General features: G+C 43.6%; 1 protein-coding gene across 1 annotated transcript; it reads left to right on the top strand.

Annotated features, from left to right (window-relative positions):
- Positions 1–1,822: 1,822 nt before the first annotated feature.
- On the top strand, positions 1,823–18,608 carry pcsk9 (proprotein convertase subtilisin/kexin type 9; the record flags this gene model as incomplete). The annotated part of the gene is made up of 12 exons (XM_083970049.1): positions 1,823–2,005; positions 2,450–2,641; positions 3,843–3,975; positions 4,065–4,198; positions 4,384–4,525; positions 6,300–6,496; positions 6,602–6,785; positions 9,113–9,283; positions 9,363–9,511; positions 10,068–10,233; positions 18,154–18,320; positions 18,408–18,608. 12 exons carry the CDS (start codon positions 1,823–1,825, stop codon positions 18,606–18,608), a joined length of 2,019 nt encoding a protein of 672 aa, XP_083826175.1.
- Between the last annotated feature and the right edge of the window lie 1,461 nt (positions 18,609–20,069).

Below are 20,069 nucleotides of genomic sequence, written 5' to 3' on the forward strand. Positions count from 1 at the left end.
ATAATGAGGAACCTGCACAAATCTTCACAATGTGCCATGGGGCTGTGAGAGTCAAGCTTCAGAATACCTAATTCCTACAAATCCCATAATGCAACTCAACAGCAGTGTGTGTGTATCCATAGTGCACATTCCCCACTCTCTAGAGCTCAATCTAACCCTGATGACGTCATCCGGGTTATTTTCCCTGACCTGACCGACCCGGTCATGAGGACATGATGCCACTGATGTCTCAGGATGAGACACCTGAGGACCAGTGATCTGAATGACAGGGGGAGAGCCCCTTAAAGGGATAGTAGCATTTTTTTAAAAGTGGGGTTGTATGATCTACAAATAGCCCCTAAGTACTTTAATTGCAGTAGAAGACTCTCTGCACTCCTCCCGTTAGCAACGCCAGCCCATAGCCCTGCCCAGAAATTTACAACATAGGAGTGTTGTGAATGGACCCAAAGAAACGGCCTATTTTCGTGGCCTAAAAGAGGTTTTACCTGAAAAAAATACACAGTTCCATTGTTCGCTATAATATAATTTTTTCCAGCCCTTCAAAGTGCAGGAAAAACACAGTTTTTATTTGGACCTAACCAACTCACGTATCCCTCCGCCCAGGGTTAGCGCCGGCCAATCAGCAGTTGGTTAGGTCCAAATAAAAACTGCGTTTTTCCTGCACTTTGAGGGGCTGGAAAAAATTATATTATAGCGAACAATGGAACTGTGTATTATTTTTTCAGGTAAAACCTCTTTTAGGCCGCGAAAATAGGCCGTTTCTTTGGGTCTGTTCACTACAATGTTGTAAATCTCTGGGCAGGGCTATGGGCTGGCGTTGCTAACGGGAGGAGTGCAGAGAGTCTGCTACTGCAATTAAAGTACTTAGGGGCTATTTGTAGATCATACAACCCCACTTTAAAAAAAAAATGCTACTATCCCTTTAAGGGGCTCTCCCCCTGTCATTCAGATCACTGTTTCCTCAGGTGTCTCAGCCTGAGACATCAGTGGCATCATGTCCTCATGACCCGGTCGGTCAGGTCAAGTCTCATTGCGTGTCTTCATCGCTCCTAAGTTGAAACCTAACTACATGAAGCAGCTCACAGTAGTTTGAAATTAGCCTAATTGAAGACGCAAGCGCGCACACACGCACAGAGAGAGAGAGAGAGAGAGAGAGAGAGAGAGAGAGAGAAAAAGAGAGAAATGTGCGTGTATCAGAGTTTGGTATTCAGGGGTCTTTGGGCGCCCTCTGCTCCTCTGAGCGCACCTCAACACCCACATAGAAGATGTTCAATTAAATATCGATTATTGATAAGCCAGATACAATGTGGTCAGCCATCTGCGCACAAACACACAGTGATTAGGAAGCAGCCGACTTGAACTTACATAATTCTCCCTGTTCTCATGAAGTGCGACTTAAAACAGCATCAACGCATCAACTTGAAGTGAAGGAAGTGGTTTCTCCCATTGACATGCAATAATAATTACAGGGAGGTTTGGGGGGAGCGTGAAACATGACTCCTCCACAGTAAGAGGTGTTTTTAACGGAGGACAATCATTCGATACAAAAGCGGTGGCGTGAGCCCGGGAGACGTCACCAGTCCCCGCCTCGAATTATAAGAATCAATTGTTCGATTTTTTTCTCTCCCCCAAAATCGGATGTTTGGAGGATCATTTGGCTGCCAGACGCACAAGGACGCGCAGCTGCCGGATACATTAAAACATCTGGACAACTCAGACTGACATAATAAATATAATTAAAAAAAAACTCCCATCAGTGAATCAGTGTCACTTCACACTGATCCTGATCATTTCACTGGAGACGGTCCAAGAGGTGTGAAGAATGCGTCGCACCTCAGCCTGGATTGGCTGGGCGCTGCTGTGCTTGTGCGCATCTTTGTCCGCGAGCGCGCAGGATTACCCCGAGGGCGACGACGACACGATACTGGATCTGATCCGCGAGGACAGGACCACCGTGCCTGAGCCCGGAGCCGAGCCCGCTGCAGAGTTCCTCAGGTGCAACAAGGTAAGGAAGACGCACCGAGGCGCATCTTTCTCCGGAGCGCCAGCAGAGCAGCCTGTTTGCGCCTGTTCCAGCTGAGTTGGAGCAGCAGACAAGTCTTCATCTGTGTATTGTACAGATTTTACACTTTTTATTAAACGGCCATCTTCCTCTAATGATCGCTGAGTGTGTAATGATGAAGATGGCTTATTGTCTTGATGCTTTTCCAGCCGTTGATTGAACTAATACCCTGCTGGTTCTGCAGAAAAAGTGATGTGTTTGACATGAAGCTATATTTAAATGTGACAAATGTATTGTTGTGTATTAATCATCCTTAGTACATTATCATCACTCAGGCTGGTTAACGGCATGTTGAGGTCTCTAACCTTATGAGCGCCTCATTTCTCCTGATCACGCGCTGGCACTGACTGAGCACCTGTAGCCTATTGTCTGTTCTCTGTGCTCCAGCCAGCATGGCGCGTGCCCGGTCAGTACCTGGTCATACTGCGTCAGGGGACGCACGAGTCTCACGTCCAGAGGAGCATCAGGAGGCTGAGGGCCAAGGCGGCCAGGAGGGGATACCTGCTGGACATCCTGCAGACCTACTCTGGAGCTCTGCGCGGCTTCCTGGTCAAGATGAGCAGTGACGTCCTCCAGCTGGTAAAGGCTTCACCACATGTGGTCGTGAAGCCTAGTTGACAGTGTGCTGGTGCTGGTCTGGAGTCTGTGGATACTTTGTCTGCTGAGATAAAAATAAAATCTATCACGTTTAGAGGAGATAAAGACATGGATGACCTTTTCTATAGGGCAGCAGATGTTTCTGTAGTGGAAAAAAACGGAACAACTTAAGTCAGCTGAGAATAACATGACAGCTAAAAGCTGAAAGCTTGAGGTCTAACACTTAGATGTACTGAACTACAATTAGGTGTAATTATGAGGAGCTGCCATTAGGTGTCATTCAACTGTAGGGATTTAAATACATAATTTGAATGAGTTTGTAAAAGCTACACACATAGTGGTAGCATGTTAATGTTGAATAACAGAGGAGCTAGGATGGATCCCTGGGGAATCCCACATGGAGAGAGTGTGATACCAACCTGTTACACCAGTCAGTGCATTCACTCGTCACCCTGATTACATCCAGTGTGGTTGGAGATGAAATTAAAGGGATAGTTCAACATTTTGGCAAATTGGCCCATTGCCATAATCCCTTTAGGTTTGTTACTTTTAATTGTCGGTGCAAGCTATTTTTAGAACGGCGGAGCAGAGCCAGGCTAATGGGATTTCTTGGTTTCCCTCATAAAAAACTCATCAGATACACAATCCAACAACTCCAAAACGCTCTGGTGGACAAGTTGTGACCTGCACATTCACCACGCTATGAGATAATAACAGAACGTTACAAGACGGAGTTGTTTTCGAGGTAAATTCATGCAAAACCGTTGATGCGCGTTTCTGTCGGGGGCAGTTTTTCAGCAAGCAGTCTCTGCATTTGCCTCGAAAACAACTCCGTCTCGTAACGTTCTGTTATTATCTCATAGCGTGGTGAATGTTGACTAGCCTAGCTAGCCTCCTTTTGGAGTTATTGGATTGTGTATTAGATGAGTTTGATGAGAGAAACCAATAAATCCCATGAGCCTCCGTAGCGTAGATCTGAGCAGCTCATGGCTCTGCTCCGCCGTTCTAAAAATAGCTTGCACTAACAATTAAAGGTAACAAAACCTACTCCCAAGACTATAGGGATTATGGCGATGGGCCAATTTGCCAAAAATGTTGAACTATCCCTTTAAATGTGATGCATTCATGGGGTTACAAAAGCTGCATGGACAGGTACATGTTAAATGATGAGTTTTCTGTGCAGGCGGTGAAGCTCCCTCATGTCCACTACATAGAGGAGGACTCCTCCATCTTTGCTCAAAGCGCCCCCTGGAACCTCCAGAGGTTACTGCAGCCTCATGGTGGCGCCTCAGAAAACGGAACATATCAACCTCCCAGTGAGTTCATCTCCACATCAGCCTGACTCTGACACACACCTGAAGTAATTATAACACACACACATACGCGTGTGCTCTGTCCTCTGCAGATGATGGAGGGATGGCGGAGGTGTATCTGATGGATGGCAGTGTTCAGAGTTCTCACAGAGAGGTTGAAGGCCGAGTGCTCATCACGGACTTCAACAACATCCCAGAGGAGGACGGAGTCAGAGTTCATAGACAGGTTACACACACACACACACACACACACACACACACACACACACACACACACACACACACACACACACACACACACACACACACACACACACACACACACACACACACACACACACACACACCAAGGGACCACTCACACTTCACACATGTAGATCTGCTCACTGTCCATCCCTCTCTCCTCCACAGGCCAGTCAGTGTGACAGTCATGGCACACACATTGCTGGGGTTGTGAGCGGGTCGGACTCTGGTGTTGCTCGTGGTGCTGGTGTGAACCTGGTCCGTGTGCTCAACTGTCAGGGGAAAGGAACTGTTTCAGCAGCTCTGGCAGGTAGAACTCCCTCTGAACTCATGTATCACACACATCCTGACCTGCTGTGACTCCTGGCACATCTGATCTGATCTGTTATTCATGCCTACAGCCGGCCCAGCTGCTGTTCTGAATTCATGAGTTAAAGGGATAGTTCACCTAAAATTGAAATTTCACTCATTATCTACTCACCCTCATGTGGACTAAGGGCTGGGAGAAGTGTCAGAGTTATCCGTGGCTTCTCTGAGTTACAGGGGGTCTCGGTGTAGCAGTGCATGTCCATATAACGGTTGCAAATGGATACCAACTGTCTTAGTAACAAAAAGACACACCAAAAAACATCCAAATACCTCCATGCTGCTCGTATGTAATGTCCGTCTTGTATTGAAGCCCCGACATGAGAAATTGTCCAGAAAAAAATTAAATAAGTCTATATTTCTAGCTTGTTTGTAGCGGAAGCTTCTCTTCCCGGTTCGTTAAATTTGGACGAACCAGGGTCTGTCCTCTTCCCAGTTTGTCCAAATTTGACGAACCGGGAAGAGGAGCTTTGAGAAGCTTCCGCTACAAAACAAGCGTGAAATATATTTATTTAATTTTTTCGGGACAATTTTGCATTTCGGAGCTTCAATACAAGACGGACATTACATATGAGCAGCATGGAGGTATTTGGATGTTTTTTGGTGTGTCTTTTTGTTACGAAGACAGTTGGTATCCATTTGCAACCGTTATATGGACATGCACTGCTACGCCGAGACCCCCTGTAACTCAGAGAAGCCACGGAGGACTCTGAAACTTCTCCCAGCCCTTAGTCCACATGAGGGGGAGTAGATAATGAGTGCAATTTCAATTTTGGGTGAACTATCCCTTTAAAGGGACATTGTGTAACTTCTCCTGTTATCTATTCACGATTAATCGAATATTTGGTTCAAAAGTCTGTTTTTCATGAATCAGTAATCCCCCCCATCAACAAACTGAAGTGTTCCTTTCAGCTCTGAATGAGCCGTTCATATCATTCATATCTACATGGAGCGGGTAAGCTCGGTGCTGCTGCCATGTGGTGTCTCCATGTTTTTACGTTCAGTGGCAGCGTGACGGTAGGAAACCACGGAAACTCAGCGGAGACACCGGAGCTGTCGGCTCAGGTGGAGGTGGCGTCTGTGAAAAGTCACCGCGGTAACGCAGTGAGGAGGAATGGAGCGTTACACTGATGCTGCATTCACCTGCAGTCGGGCAGACGGCCATCGGTAACAAACCAGATGTCACTTTAGTCACAGAAGTGGAGAGAAAGCCGGTAAAACGTGGGTCAGGTAAACAATACCACATCGCCATGACAACATATTGTCACGTGTATTGCTTTGCCTCGTGCTGACGGACCACTTGTTTACATAGACGCTTGTTTATGTCGTTATGTGCAGCGGCTGTCGTCCGTCTGCCGTCTGCCCAATTTCACGTGAATGCAGCATGAAAAATACGATTGAGTTGCTTGCGATATACAACCGCAACGCTAGATGGGAGGAATTCCTACACAATGTACCTTTAACCAATTTCACATGAAAAGCAGGTGTGAAAGTGGAGCTGCTGTTGTAGCTACAGGGAGGGCGCATGACGTCTGTCCGACTACCCATTTCTCCGACTTAAGTAGCCCTAACCTTTAACCTTACCCTAAACCTAACCTTAACACTGTAGAATGGGTAGTCGGAGAAATGAGCTGTCGGACCTTTGGGGAGTCGGACTGATGTATGCGCCCCCTACAGGGAGGGGCGGTCACTCAGCACCCCTCTCCTGTCCCGCTCAGGTATGGAGTACATCCAGGCCACTTTACAGGCCCGTCAGGCAGAAGCAGTGGTGGTTCTGCTGCCTTTCGTCGGTGGCTTCAGCCGGTCATTAAACGCAGCCTGCAGGGACATGGTGGCTAACGGAGCTGTGGTCATCGCCGCAGCGGGGAACTACAGAGACGACGCCTGCCTCTACTCGCCTGCTTCAGAGCCTGAGGTTACAGAACACTTCAAAGAACCCAGTGGTGAAATCTACTGACAGATAACATCCTTACCTTTTAACCTCGTGTGTGTGTGTGTGTGTGTGTGTGTGTGTGTGCAGGTCATCACGGTCGGGGCTGTTAATGCAGAGGACCAGCTCATGTCCCAGGGAGCAGGTGGCACCAACGTCGGCCGCTGTGTTGATCTGTTTGCTCCAGGTGATGACATCGTTAGTGCCAGCAGTGACTGCAGCACCTGTTTCACCACCAGAAGTGGAACCTCACAAGCTGCTGCTCATGTTGCAGGTACACACACACACACACACACACACACACACACACACACACACACACACACACACACACACACACACACACACACACACACACACACACACACACACACACACACACACACACACACACTACAAGCAGAGGTGGACAAATTACAAACTTCATCACTGGAGTCGGAGTGTTGAGCCTCCTGGGCAAATATAACTCCAATACAAGTGAAAGTTGCGCAGTCAGATTTGTCTAGAGCTCAAGGACTCGTCAAAAGGAGTCACGGTCGTTTCCAAACTTGTTTTTTAAGGCTGTAATAGAGTTATGTTATGTGCAGTTGAAGCTGTACTTTGTTTCCTTAAAGGGATACTTCACCTAAAATCAATAATTCACCAATTTTCTACTCACTGTCATGCCAAGGAAGGGATTGGAGAACTTTCGGAGTCATCAAATTGCTTTTAGAGTTTGTGTGTGGCGCAGTGGTTAAAGCGGCCGCCCCATGTAGAGGCTACAGTCCTCAACGCAGGCGCACCAGTTCAAATCCCGCGTTGGGCAGACCTTTCCTGCATGTCATTCCCCCTCTCTTTGCCTCCCCATTTCCTGTCTATCTCACTATGTAGCCTACTATCAAGTAAAGGCAAAAAAGCCCAAAAAATATACTTAAAAAAAAAAAAAGAGTTCCAGGGGGGGGTGCGGCCGGCAACAGATTTTCAATGGAAGCGGATAGAGTTAACTTTTTTCTTCCAAAACACACACATTGAAAAATCCAAATACCTCCATACTGCTCGTCTGTACTGACCCAAGTGTCCTGAAGCCGCAACATGAAAAAGTTGTTTGGAAAAAATTAACTTGATCTCTGTTTTTAGCCTTTTTGTAGTAGTAACTTGATTTTGGGTGAAGTATCCCTTTAAGTTGCCAAGTAAAGACACATTCTGAAGTGCATCCCTGGCCTGATTATTGTCTCCTGCACAATATACTACAAAGGCAGTGATGAAATTCTCTCTTTATTACCCTTTAAACCAGGTGTGTCAAACATATGGCCTGTGGGCCAAAACCGACCTGCCAGAGAGTCCACTCCGGCCCACATTTGCCAAGTGTTAAAATTACATAGATAATATTATTGAAATTGCATGTATTTTTCTTGAGAAATTTCAGGTTGTTCATAATATTTTGTAAAAGGATAAATGCAAACATCTTAATAATGTACCTGTACGTCTTTGCACTAAAACAAAGGGAAAAATTTAGAGTTCTCGTTATTCATAGGTTACTGTATAATGCTATAATTTTACTGGTCCGGCCCACTTGAGATCCAATTATGCTGTATGTCGCCCCTGAACTAAAATGAGTTTGACACCCCTGCTATAAACACTAACTTCAGATCAGCCCCTCTTCTGCCTCATCTTTATCTAGTGTAGCATCTTTGGGACACTGGTAACTTCAAACATGACTGAGGAGGTGGCTGTGAGTTTTTCTCCTGTGGTGAACACAGTGTATGATCACACTTTTTCAGAACAAATGAAAATATTTGTCTAAATAAGCACAGCTGAGAAAAAGTCATAAGTATTAAAGGGATAGTTCAACATTTTGGCAAATTGGCCCATTGCCATAATCCCTATAGTATTAGGAGTAGATTTGTTACCTTTAATTGTCGGTGCAAGCTTTTTTTTAGAACGGTGGAGCAGAGCCGCAAGCTGCTCAGAGCTACGCTACGGAGGCTAATGGGATTTCTTGGTTTCCCTCATCAAACTCATCAAATACACAATCCAACAACTCCAAAACGCTCTGGTGGACAAGTTGTGGCCTGCACATTCACCACGCTATGAGATAATAATGGAACGTTATGAGACAGAGTTGTTTTTGAGGTAAATACAGAGACTGCTAGCTGAAAAACTGCCCCTGACGGAAACGCGCATCAGCGGTTTTGCATGAATTTACCTCTAAAACAACTCTGTCTCATAACGTTCTGTTATTATCTCATAGCGTGGTGAATGTGCAGGTCACAACTTGTCCACCAGAGCGTTTGGAGTTGTTGGATTGTGTATTTGATGAGTTTGATGAGGGAAACCAAGAAATCCCATTAGCCTCCGAAGTGTAGCTCTGAGCAGCTCGCGGCTCTGCTCCGCCGTTCTAAAAATAGCTTGCACCAACAATTAAAGGTAACGAACCTACTGCTAAAACTATAAGGATTATGGCAATGGGCCAATTTGCCAAAATGTTGAACTATCCCTTTAATATCTTTAAGTACATTACTCAAGTCAATATACTTTGTTCATAACCACTCTTGAACAAACAAAGCGATAGCTCTGGGTATCTGGATGATGAGCCTTGTGTTTTGGTTTGTACCTGTGCAGGTGTAGCAGCTGTGATCCTGTCGTCGGAGCAGAACATGTCACCAGTGCAGCTCCTGCAGACGTTGCTGCACTTCTCCACCAGCGACACCATCAACCTCCTCTCTCTGTCTGAGCCACATCACCTCACCACTCCCAGCCTGGTAGCAGCCATGCCTCCTGCCAACAGCACATGTCAGTGACTCACAAACAAACGCACAGAGATGCGCAAAAACACTTCCGTGCTTATTTCATTTCTCAAATGTGTGCCCAGATGGGGATCTTCTGTGTCGCTCCGTGTGGTCAGAGAGGTCAGGGGTCGCCAGCGCCGACAGGGCCGCCAGTCGCTGTCGTCATGGGGAGGAGATGATGGGCTGCAGCAGCTACGCCCATGACGGTGTCCACGTGGGAGAGACCATCACTGTGAGTCCTGCTCTTATCTCCACACAACTGCTCTAAAGTCTGCAAACGCTACAGGTTGTTAAGAGATGTGGACGCTTTTTTTCTTTCATTTCATGAACAACCTGAATATAAATGCTAGGGATTAGAATTAGATAGAGACGGGAGCCTGTACCAGGATCAGCCCAAAATGGCTTGTAATTTGTAACAGCAGGAGCGCTATGGTGGAAAAGAGAGGAAAGAAGATGATGTGTATGTGTCGGTTATATATAGGCCTACGTACACATATCATTTCTCTGTGTGTAAGTTTGTATTTGTGCAAACTAATAATGATAATTAATTATTTAATGTATTTCTATTTATCTATTAATATTATTATTTAGTATTTTATTTATTTTTATTCTTTGCCTTCCAATAATGTTGTTTGTGAAAGGGAGGGAATATTGTGTTACTGAGTTTGTTTGTTTGTTTGTTTTCTAGTCAAGTAATCAAAAATCAATAACCAACCACCCCCCCCAAAAAAAATAAAAAAAATAAAAAAATAAATAAAAGAAAGAAACTCTCTCACTCTGTGTTTCAGATGAACGGTGGACAGATGGAGTGTGTTGCACATAACGGTGCTGGGGGTAAAGGTGTGTACGCTGTGGCTCGCTGCTGTGTGATCAGCGGCCTGCGGTGTCAGGCCCACGCTGGTCCTGAGCCGGGACGAGGCGCTGAGTGTGTGGGTCCACAGCACCAGCTGACCGGTGAGTCACATCACATCTGTCTGAGTGACCGGCCGCTGTGCAGCCTCAGAGGGGAAGAGTCACATTTGTTGTTATAGACCTTTTCTTTCCTTTGGACAGAGCCTGACCGGCTGTTCAGGCCCCTAACCGTCTCAGACCGCCTTCAGCTTCACGTTTAATGAAAGAGTGCAATCATCTTTCATGTTGTAATGCAGAGTTGAAGTGATCCACATTTATATCTCAACTACAGGACAGTATAGAGGGATTATCTGTTTACTAACAAATCAGGATGCGTGCGCAACTTGACTGCAGAAAGAACCGGTTGTCATGGTTACCATACAGTTTACTCAGCGATGTTAACGAGCGATGTTGTCCATTTACTACAATAATTTATCACCCAGTGATAAAATAGGTTATACTAACAAATTAACTTTAGTCAATGGGACTCGTCTAAACGACCCGTATGCATTAGGTGCAGGTGAGTGGACAAATGATCAAAAAAAATGGCCCAGACTTCAGTGGCCGGACATTTATGCGTACCTGATAGAGACACCAAGTCTCTATACCCGGGAGAGCCTGAGATCGTACAAGACACTGGATGCTTACAGCTATGTAACAGACAATCATGTACAAGATATACTCTTTCACGATTATCATGTCGAAAATTTTGTGGCTCTGAAGACTGAGGTGCTGCCTAGTCAGCGACAAGGGAAGAGGACGGAGATGTACAAAGTCTGGGTCATATTGAACAAGCAGAACAACTGCATCCTGACAGCGAACTGCACCTGCATGGCTGGGTACGCATTTTATTAATAATAATAATGATGATGATGTTTTACATTAATATAGCGCTTTTAACGATATTGAGTATCAGCTGATACTCAATTGCTTTACAGAAACCATTCATACCGTATTCACACCGGTGGTGGTAAGCTTACGTTAGCTACGCCTGTAACGTCAGCCACAGCTGCCCAGGGGCAGATCGACTGCGAGTTGAGTTCTGTCTCTAGTTTCTTTAGGCTACATACACACAAAAAACATCAATGAACAAACATTTGTATGATAGCCACGCCCCCCAGCAGGTAATCAATTCATTGAGAACTGCTGCGGGACCGCTGGAAACACAGACTGACAGAAGCGGCTGTCAATGTGCGCCCAACAGCTCCTCCGACCACCACCAAAAATTAATACGCATACATTTACAATAATATAAAATAAAAATTAATCTCAGCTTGCTTTCCATTACTATGTAACCTCGTCTTCAGCCACTGTCGTTATTGTTGTAAACGTTTCACAACTGCATTTATCCAGCTGTGCCTGCGGGCATAGTTATAACTAAACTAAGAGACAAACACATTACTATTTTCTCTCAGCTTGGGGTCATGCTGTAGGCATGCTGCAGCACTGATGCTCAAAGTCGAGCTGTGGGTCAGATATGGAAAGACAGAGCAGGCTTGTACTTCAGGGAAAAACCAGTGGCTTCTCACATCCAGAAGAGAGGTGAAGGCAGCCAGACTGAGTGAAATCTGCTTCAGAAAGCCAAAGTGGACAGACACCGGCCTCCTGCAACCAGCCAGAGGACAGCGTCAAAAGGTCAATGCCAAAGGTATAATTTATTTTAAATTATATATATATAAAAAAAGGCTGATCAACTCTATTAATCAATAAATGCTGCCATCACCTGTAGTAAGGTTTTGTGAGAGGCTTCACATACCACACAAAGAGGGAATGTAGTTATGAAAACATGCTTTATTTTTAAAATATCCGATTTTTATTATTATTATTATTACTACTATACTACAGTGCTATGTTGTTTCCTATACAATTTGTATTCATGTGAAATCGAATATTTATTTTATTGTGTATTCAGAGCTGACAGATGAAGACATGAGGAAACTGGAACTACTGGAACCCAAGGCAGCTGTGCTCACTAGCCTGGACTGCAGTGACACAGACACTGCGTCGGAATCTGACGAAGACAACGAAGACCCGCTGGAGCCACTGGCAGCTCTGTATGATGAGAATCTGAGAGACATCTCCTCAACTGAATTACACGAGAAGTGCGAAGAGACCTTTTCCAAACTGAGGAAGGAAATGACACAGGAGAAATGTATGAACCTTGAATGCATTACTAAAAATCAGGCCCAATCACAGGCTTGGCAAACACACAGAATAGGACGCATAACTAGCACCACCCTACATCGTGTGTGCACTGTTAGAGCTGAGACTGCTAAAACAAACTTAATCAAACAGTTAATGCACTACAACAACAAAGACTTGTCAGGTGTAAATGCTATACAGTGGGGAAGAAAAAACGAGCCCACAGCCAGAGAATGCTATACTCAAGCAATGAAAGCACACCATCAAAACTTCAACGTGACACTCTGCGGTCTTGTTGTACATCCAGACAACCCTCATCTTGGGGCATCACCAGATGGAGTCGCAAACTGTAGCTGCTGTGGGAGAGGCACTGTAGAGATCAAGTGCCCTTACAAATACCGTGATGGTCTGACAGGGAGCAGTGAGGACACAGACTTTTGCTTGGACAAATCATTCCAACTCAAGAAGAACCATGGATATTACCATCAAGTTCAGCTTCACATGTTTGTATGTGGTGTCCAGTACTGCGACTTTGTGATTTGGACACAGCGGGATCTGATAATCACTCGTGTAGCCAGAGATGAAGAGATGCTGTACACAGTCCTCCCTATTGCTGAGCAGTTCTTCAGACAAAGTATTTTGCCTGAGCTCTTAACCCGCAGCATGGACCCAAAACAACAAGCACCTACAGTCTGCTCGTATTGTGAAAGGCCGGAGTTTGGAAAGATCGCCACCTGCGCAAAGTGCAATAACCATTTCCACTACGAATGTGCAAAACTCAAAAGAAAGGTTAAGGAATGGCATTGTGAGCAGTGTAAAAAAAAGAGCTAGAAACAATGCACTCCGAAACACATCATTTATTGTTTTACATTCAAAGTGTTCACTTAGGTTCTTCAAATTACAGTCTGCATCTTATAAAAAGAAAAGAAAAAGTTCTTACCCCATGCTGTTCATACATTAATTTTGTCAATATTTGATAATTGTTCAAAATAGTGAAATTATTTATTTTATTTATTTAAAAGGATCCCCATTAGCTGATGCAAATGGCACAAGCTAGTCTTCCTGGGGTCCGAAGTACCATACATCGAAAAGAGATGTAAAAAACATATCACATATTCAATATCATATCAGTCAAATAGACATCTTAATACATCGTATTTGCAGTAATACTTACAACAGCACATTGGTGCAACATGGTTGGTACTCACCCAAACTTTAAGTCTATTAAAGGGATATAGTTCACCCACAATTCAAATTTCACTCATTATCTACTCACCCTCATGTGGACTAAGGGCTGGGAGAAGTTTCAGAGTCCTCCGTGGCTTCTCTGAGTTACAGCGGGTCTCCGTGCAGCACTGCATGTCCATATGACGGTTGAGAACGGAGCTCACTTTTCTTCATCCAAAAACCATCCAAATATCTCCATACTGCTCGTCTGTAATGTCCCTCTTGTATTGAAACCCCGACATGAGAAAAGTATATATTTTAAGCTTGTTTGTAGCGGAAGCTCCCAGTGTCTCAGTTCACTGCTCTGCCTGTGTCAGTGCACCGGCGGAGCCGTGAACTGGGTGTCAGTGCAAATCGCGCAGGAAGAGCAGTGAACTGAGACACTGGGAGCTTCCGCTACAAACAAGCTTAAAATATAGACGTACTTATTTTTTTCGGAACAATTTCTCATGTCAGGGCTTCAATACAAGGACATTACAGACGAGCAGTATGGAGGTATTTGGATGTTTTTTGGTGTGTCTTTTTGGATGAAGAAAAGTGAGCTCCATTCTCAACCGTCATATGGCAGTGCAATGCTGCGCGGAGACCCGCTGTAACTCAGAGAAGCCACGGAGGACTCTGAAACTTCTCCCAGCCCTTAGTCCACATGAGGGTGAGTAGATAATGAGTGAAATTTGAATTGTGGGTGAACTATCCCTTTACAGTAAATCAGTATCTCCAACATTCATGAAGTTATGAGCATTTGCCATTCGTTGACTTTTTGAATTTGTTTGAGCTCAGCTGGGCTGTAGGTACCATTTAGAGTGTAAGTGAAAGTCAATATTTAATACGCATAGATTGCATACACAAAGGCTAAATTTAGGTTATGATAAAGTAAAAAAAGAAAAGAAAAGTGATACGAAAACTGATTTGATGTACAGTTTTTGCTGTGTTAATATATCGTATCAATTGTTTGTTCTATATTGTATGTGACTAGGCCTTTACATGTACAGTACACAGTCTGCAAGCAGGCTATAAAAAATAAAACAATCAAATAAAAAAAAATATATATATATAATAATGTGTCTTGACTCTTGGATACTTTATCAAAGCATTTACAAGTTATTTTCTAGGAACTATACATTTACAAATGTTTGTGAATGCTGCACACACAATGACCATGTCATCTAAGAGGTCGACCTGTGAGAGTGGAATAACAGTGGTCAGAATTTTGAATGTTTTCCATCTGCCAATTACTCTTTCAATGTGTATTCTGACGTTGGACAAACGCCTTGATGTTTCCACTTCTTGAGCAGACAGCTGCTTTTTTCCTTTCGTAAAGTGAGGGATCCTAAGGGTAGCACCACGGAGGGCAAGCTCATCTCTGATGGTAAAACCACGATCTGCTAGTATCTCATCATTCACTTCTAGAAGGTCATAAAATCCAGACTCAGCTGTAAGTTGTTTGTCAGAAACACGCCCACCCCAACCTGCGGACAAAAAAGTAATGGCTCCTGCAGGTGACATGCCAACCAAATACTTAACTGTGTTGTGGCTCTTGTAATTCGAATATGTTTGGGCTCTGGCTGTAAGATTTGTGGGTCTGTTAATAAAAATTTCAGTGCAGTCAATAATGCACCTACAACGCCTGTATTTAGGTTTGAAACATTTTGGCATGTTCTTTAATATGGCATGCTTGCTTGGCCACTTGAGTAGAGGTTTCAAAGTCTTGGACATAACAGGGAGCCAACTTCTCAAAATTTTTGAGATGTCACATTCTCTAACATTGAATCTGAATGCTATGTCCTTGTTGGTGAGACCTAATCTGAGTTTTATTAGGACAGCCAATAGATGGTCCTCCAGGGTTAGAGAGTCACGTACAACCTCCACACTGTCTTTGACTGCCTGAAAAACCCAATTAAAGAGGACACTGGTGAGACCTGTGAAAAACAGGACTTGTGTTGCCTTACACTTGAGAGAGTCAAAAGAGAACCGTGTACTCCTAAGCGTTGCTCTTAATTGTTCATTCTCAGCTTTGAGTTTGTTGATGTCCACACGCAGTTGGTCACATTCGGTATGAAGCTGGTTGTGTTTCTGTTGGAGGTCATCATGGACAGCCTTTGGGACCGTAGCTTCTGAAAAAAAATATTGGACAAATAGAAATTTCACAACCCTATTTTTTCATCTAGTAAACAGCTACAATCTGGGTGATTATTCATACTGTGCCAAACATAATCATGGCCAAATACTTCACACAACAAATATATAAACATGACAACCTGATTAATCCTGGTACTGACTGTTCTGTATAATAATGCCATAATAATAATAATAATAATAATAATAATAATAATAATAATAATAATAATAATAATTAAGATGTTAACATTCAGAAAAAACATAAAAAAGGTACTTTCCTTCATAAATATGTAAACAGGCTCACAGACCGCCTTGGCCAGGTTATTGTTATGGTTCTTACCAGTACAAAGATCAGCATCAGGCTCCATTTCACAGTGGGAAGTGGGAGTGGACTGATGTCTATTTTCTGGACAACTGCTGGGAGTTTCATCCCTTCGTCTTTTTCTCTTAAATCTAAAACACACAGAAGAGAGAAAGCATTTAGTACAAAGAAAGCAGCTGTTACTTGCTTAACCACATGTTTGTTACATCCTCAATACAAGTAAGTAGAACTTGCATACCATGTCTCAAAGGACATCATGAGATAATGTAGACATAACAGAACATGTATGGCCTGACAGATAACCCTAATAACAAATATAGCTACATTATATCACTCAACATTTCTTCTCTGCACTTAGAGTCATTCTATGTGGAGTCATCTTGGTTGGTCGCTGTCAACAACAAATCACACGGAAGTGATCATATTTACCTCTCAATTTTTGCATCGCCGACTTTGACGGTCTGGGTTGAGTATGAGAAGATCGACGGGACAAAGTCGGGACTGTCCACGTCGTCAGATGCCTCTCCTGTACAAATAACGTGTATTCTAGTTACTTCCAGTAACGTTAACATCTCATGGTTGACCAGAGGTCACTGACCTACAATGTGGTACATGACAACGAAGTTTAACTGTTACGTTAGCAACGCAACTTAGCAAAACTGAACCAAGCTACATTAGCTTCTAAGATAGTTCTACTCCATTTATCACATAGAATAATTATTCAATTGTTTACAAACATTCATTATTAACATTATTATATTTGCGTAGGACTCAATAATTGCGTTTATTATTAAAAAACAAACAAACAAACAAACAGATGCAATGTTATGACTGATTAGCTTGTTAGCTCGGGCTTAACCTAACGTTAACTTACCTGAGATGAAGTGGTCACTGCAAATCGTTGCATGTTTAATCTTTTGCTCGTCCCAATCGCTTCGTTTTATGGCTTGCAGCCAAAGACGCCTCTTGTTCGCCTTGAACGGGGTTCGAGTTGAAGGTATTCTGTAAAATTTCCTAGTTTTATTGTCTTTATCAAAGCGGTTAGTACAACCAACAGCACAGCAAGACATGGTCGCGGCTGTAGTAACGGCTCTCTTTCTGCAGGCGACATGCGCAGTAGAACCTCTGTGACGTAGGCTGGTAATCCCTCTATATAAACTGCTTTTTAAAAACAATGTATAAGTTCCATATAGAACATCATGGCAAATTATGCCAGTTACCATGGCAATCACCGTGAGAGGGCAATGTACTCCCTGCCAGTATAAATACCAGCTACATATAGAGCAAAGATCAGGTTCATACAGTGAACTTTCATGGTTGCTGCTTTGCATTACGTTCATCATCACTTGGCTCCTGTGTGCAGAGGCAGGATCAGTGCCTTGATTCTCTAGTCCATTGGTTCCCAACCTGGGGTCCGGGCCCCCCTCTGAGATTTCAGGGGGTCCACAGAGCTTTGTCTGTTCTGAGGTTGTGAGGTTATCAAAATTATATTCGTGCATATTGAAAATTTTAAATCCCAATAACACACCCGATTGGATAATCAAAATCATGTATAAACAAAGACAATAGGAACAAAAACCTACAACCTACCATCCTAGGTTTTCTTGTTGTTGTCCTTTTGATTTGTTTTACCCCTTTATTTTATTTTATTTTATTTTATAACCACTGTGCATTGGATTATTTAACATACGTTCTTTGATGTAGATGACAATCCGATTTAATGTAGATTTAATGTAACTTTTTGTTGACTTGTCTTGTCTTTTTCGTGTTAAGATTGTAAATGTACTGGTTTTAAATGTGGACCCCAGGAAGACTAGTGGTGCTCTAGAGCACAGCTAATGGGGATCCTAACAAATAAAACAAAGAAAAATGGACAGAAAGTAATTTTATGAAAAAAAAAAAAAAAAAAAGAATAAAAAGAATCAGATTAATAATTCAGAATGGATTCAAAATGTTTATGGGGCTCCTCATTGTAACACCATACCCATGGCAGGGCACCATTTTTTATCAGCTGTTTATTTTTGTAAATAAAAGTTTGTATCACATTATTCTTTTGATACGTCTGTGCAGGCAGGGGTTGTGGAGGGGGGACTTCAAGGAAAAAAGGTTGGGAACCACTGCTCTAGTCAACAGTATTTCCTGTAGTTGTAATCATGCAGCTCCTTCCTCTGTAGGCTGCACATCCTGGTCGATGGCTGAGGTCTGGTCCGGCTCCCGTCCACACCTGGCCGATCGGAGGGGCTGTGTGGTGAGGGACGGGGTCACGTCCCATGCTGTGTGCTGCCATGCTCCATCTCTGGAGTGCCACCTGTTGGAGAACACGTCAGTAGATGGAGACCAGGTGAGACATACATTCATTCATTCATTAATTCAGCAGAGACATGAATGACTTGTATGATCACATCTGACAGCCGCTGCTCTCTCTCAGGTCAAGGTGTCTTGTCCCTCCGGCTGGACTCTGACAGACTGTAACGCCGTCTCTCTGGGTTCTGCTCCTTTGTGGTCTGTTGCTAAGGGTAACAGTTGCCATGTCCACGGTGCCACTTCAGCTGATGGGGTGGCAGGCATCGGCGTCTGCTGTCGCACCAGGCCACCGGAGAAGCAGCAGCACGCCGCGCCTCCTCAGTGATCCGCTCCTGCACTCTGGAAACACCGTCCATATTTTCTCCTGTAGTGTTGGTGTGTTTGTGTCTTCAGCTCTGACGTCCCGCAGGCCCCTGAACACACCACGGTGTTAATGTGAGAGTCCGTCCGTGAAGCTGTGGATTAGTTCAAAGTAAGCTGCAGTGCACATTAATGTCTCAAAAATGTCACCTCGTCCAGTGTAACTTGTAACTTTGAAACCATGCATCACACACACACACACACACACCGTGTTAAATGTAACCAAATATTTTTCTAGTATCTTTTTTATAGGCCAAGAATAATAAAGAGCTTTCCTGATCAGAAGATGCTTTTTTTTTTTTTTTTTTAATAATGTCCAGTTGCATTTATTTCAGGGGGGTCAAACTCATTTTAGTTCAGGGGCCACATACAGCGCAATCTCAAATGGACCAGACAAGTAAAATCATTTCGATATAATCTATGAATGAGAACTCAAAATTCTTCCCTTTGCTTTAGTGCAAAGAAGTACAAGTAGCCAGTAGCCTACATCAGGGCTTCTCAAACTTTTCCATGCCAAGGCCCCAAACAGCATCAGCTTCTGGCCCTGGGCCCCCTTCTGCAAACCCACTGAGATTGAGGTTGATGTCGGGCACAAACTGCCAGGTCAACACAGTTTATGATGTCATGAATGGTATTTTGACTGGCAGATGAGCATGATGGCAAATTAGGTTTCAATATGTCATTACTATAAATTATATTTCATAATAATTCTCAAAATATAATCACTTGACTTTATTTTGTTATTTGCATTTTTTCTCATCTTCACTCCAATTTGCTGAGGACCCCCTAGCAACCCCAGCCCCCACTGGCCTACATTATTAAGATCTTAACAGTTAATTAACTATTCTTTTACTAAACATGTTATGAAGTTGAACAACCTAAACATTTCTTGAGAAAAATATGTGCAATTTCAACAATATTATGTTTCTTCTGTCTTTTCACACTTGGCTGATTCATCCCGTACACCAGATTGGAGCCTGTGGTGGGCTGTGGGCCGTAGGTTTGACACCCCTGATTTATTTGATTTAACCATCTGTTTCTTAGTCTGAATAGATAAATGTACCTATGTACCTATAAAACCTATATTTCTTTAAAGAGCTGTTAAAATAGTTTTGAAGAATTGGGACAGTCACTGTTTATGTGAGTTACACGTTACAAAGCTGAAACTTCCTGCTGGAATAAAGCGTGTTTCTGTCCTGAGACCTGAGCTGCGGTGACGTGTTGCTTGGTTCCTGGTCAGAAGAACCAAAGCGTGCATGCTGCGCTGCAGATGGATGACTGGAGTGTGGGGGAGTATCCATCATCCACCGCTGCTGTGGTGCCTGGGTGACTGCAACAGGAAACCTGATATCACTGAACAGGTTGATGATGATGACATCAGGTGGAGCTGGCTGCGTCTTCTCTCTGCTCCCTTCACTGTCTGCAC

This window comes from Trachurus trachurus (assembly GCF_905171665.1).
Source record: "Trachurus trachurus genome assembly, chromosome: 4".
In the NCBI taxonomy this organism is placed as follows: domain Eukaryota; kingdom Metazoa; phylum Chordata; class Actinopteri; order Carangiformes; family Carangidae; genus Trachurus; species Trachurus trachurus.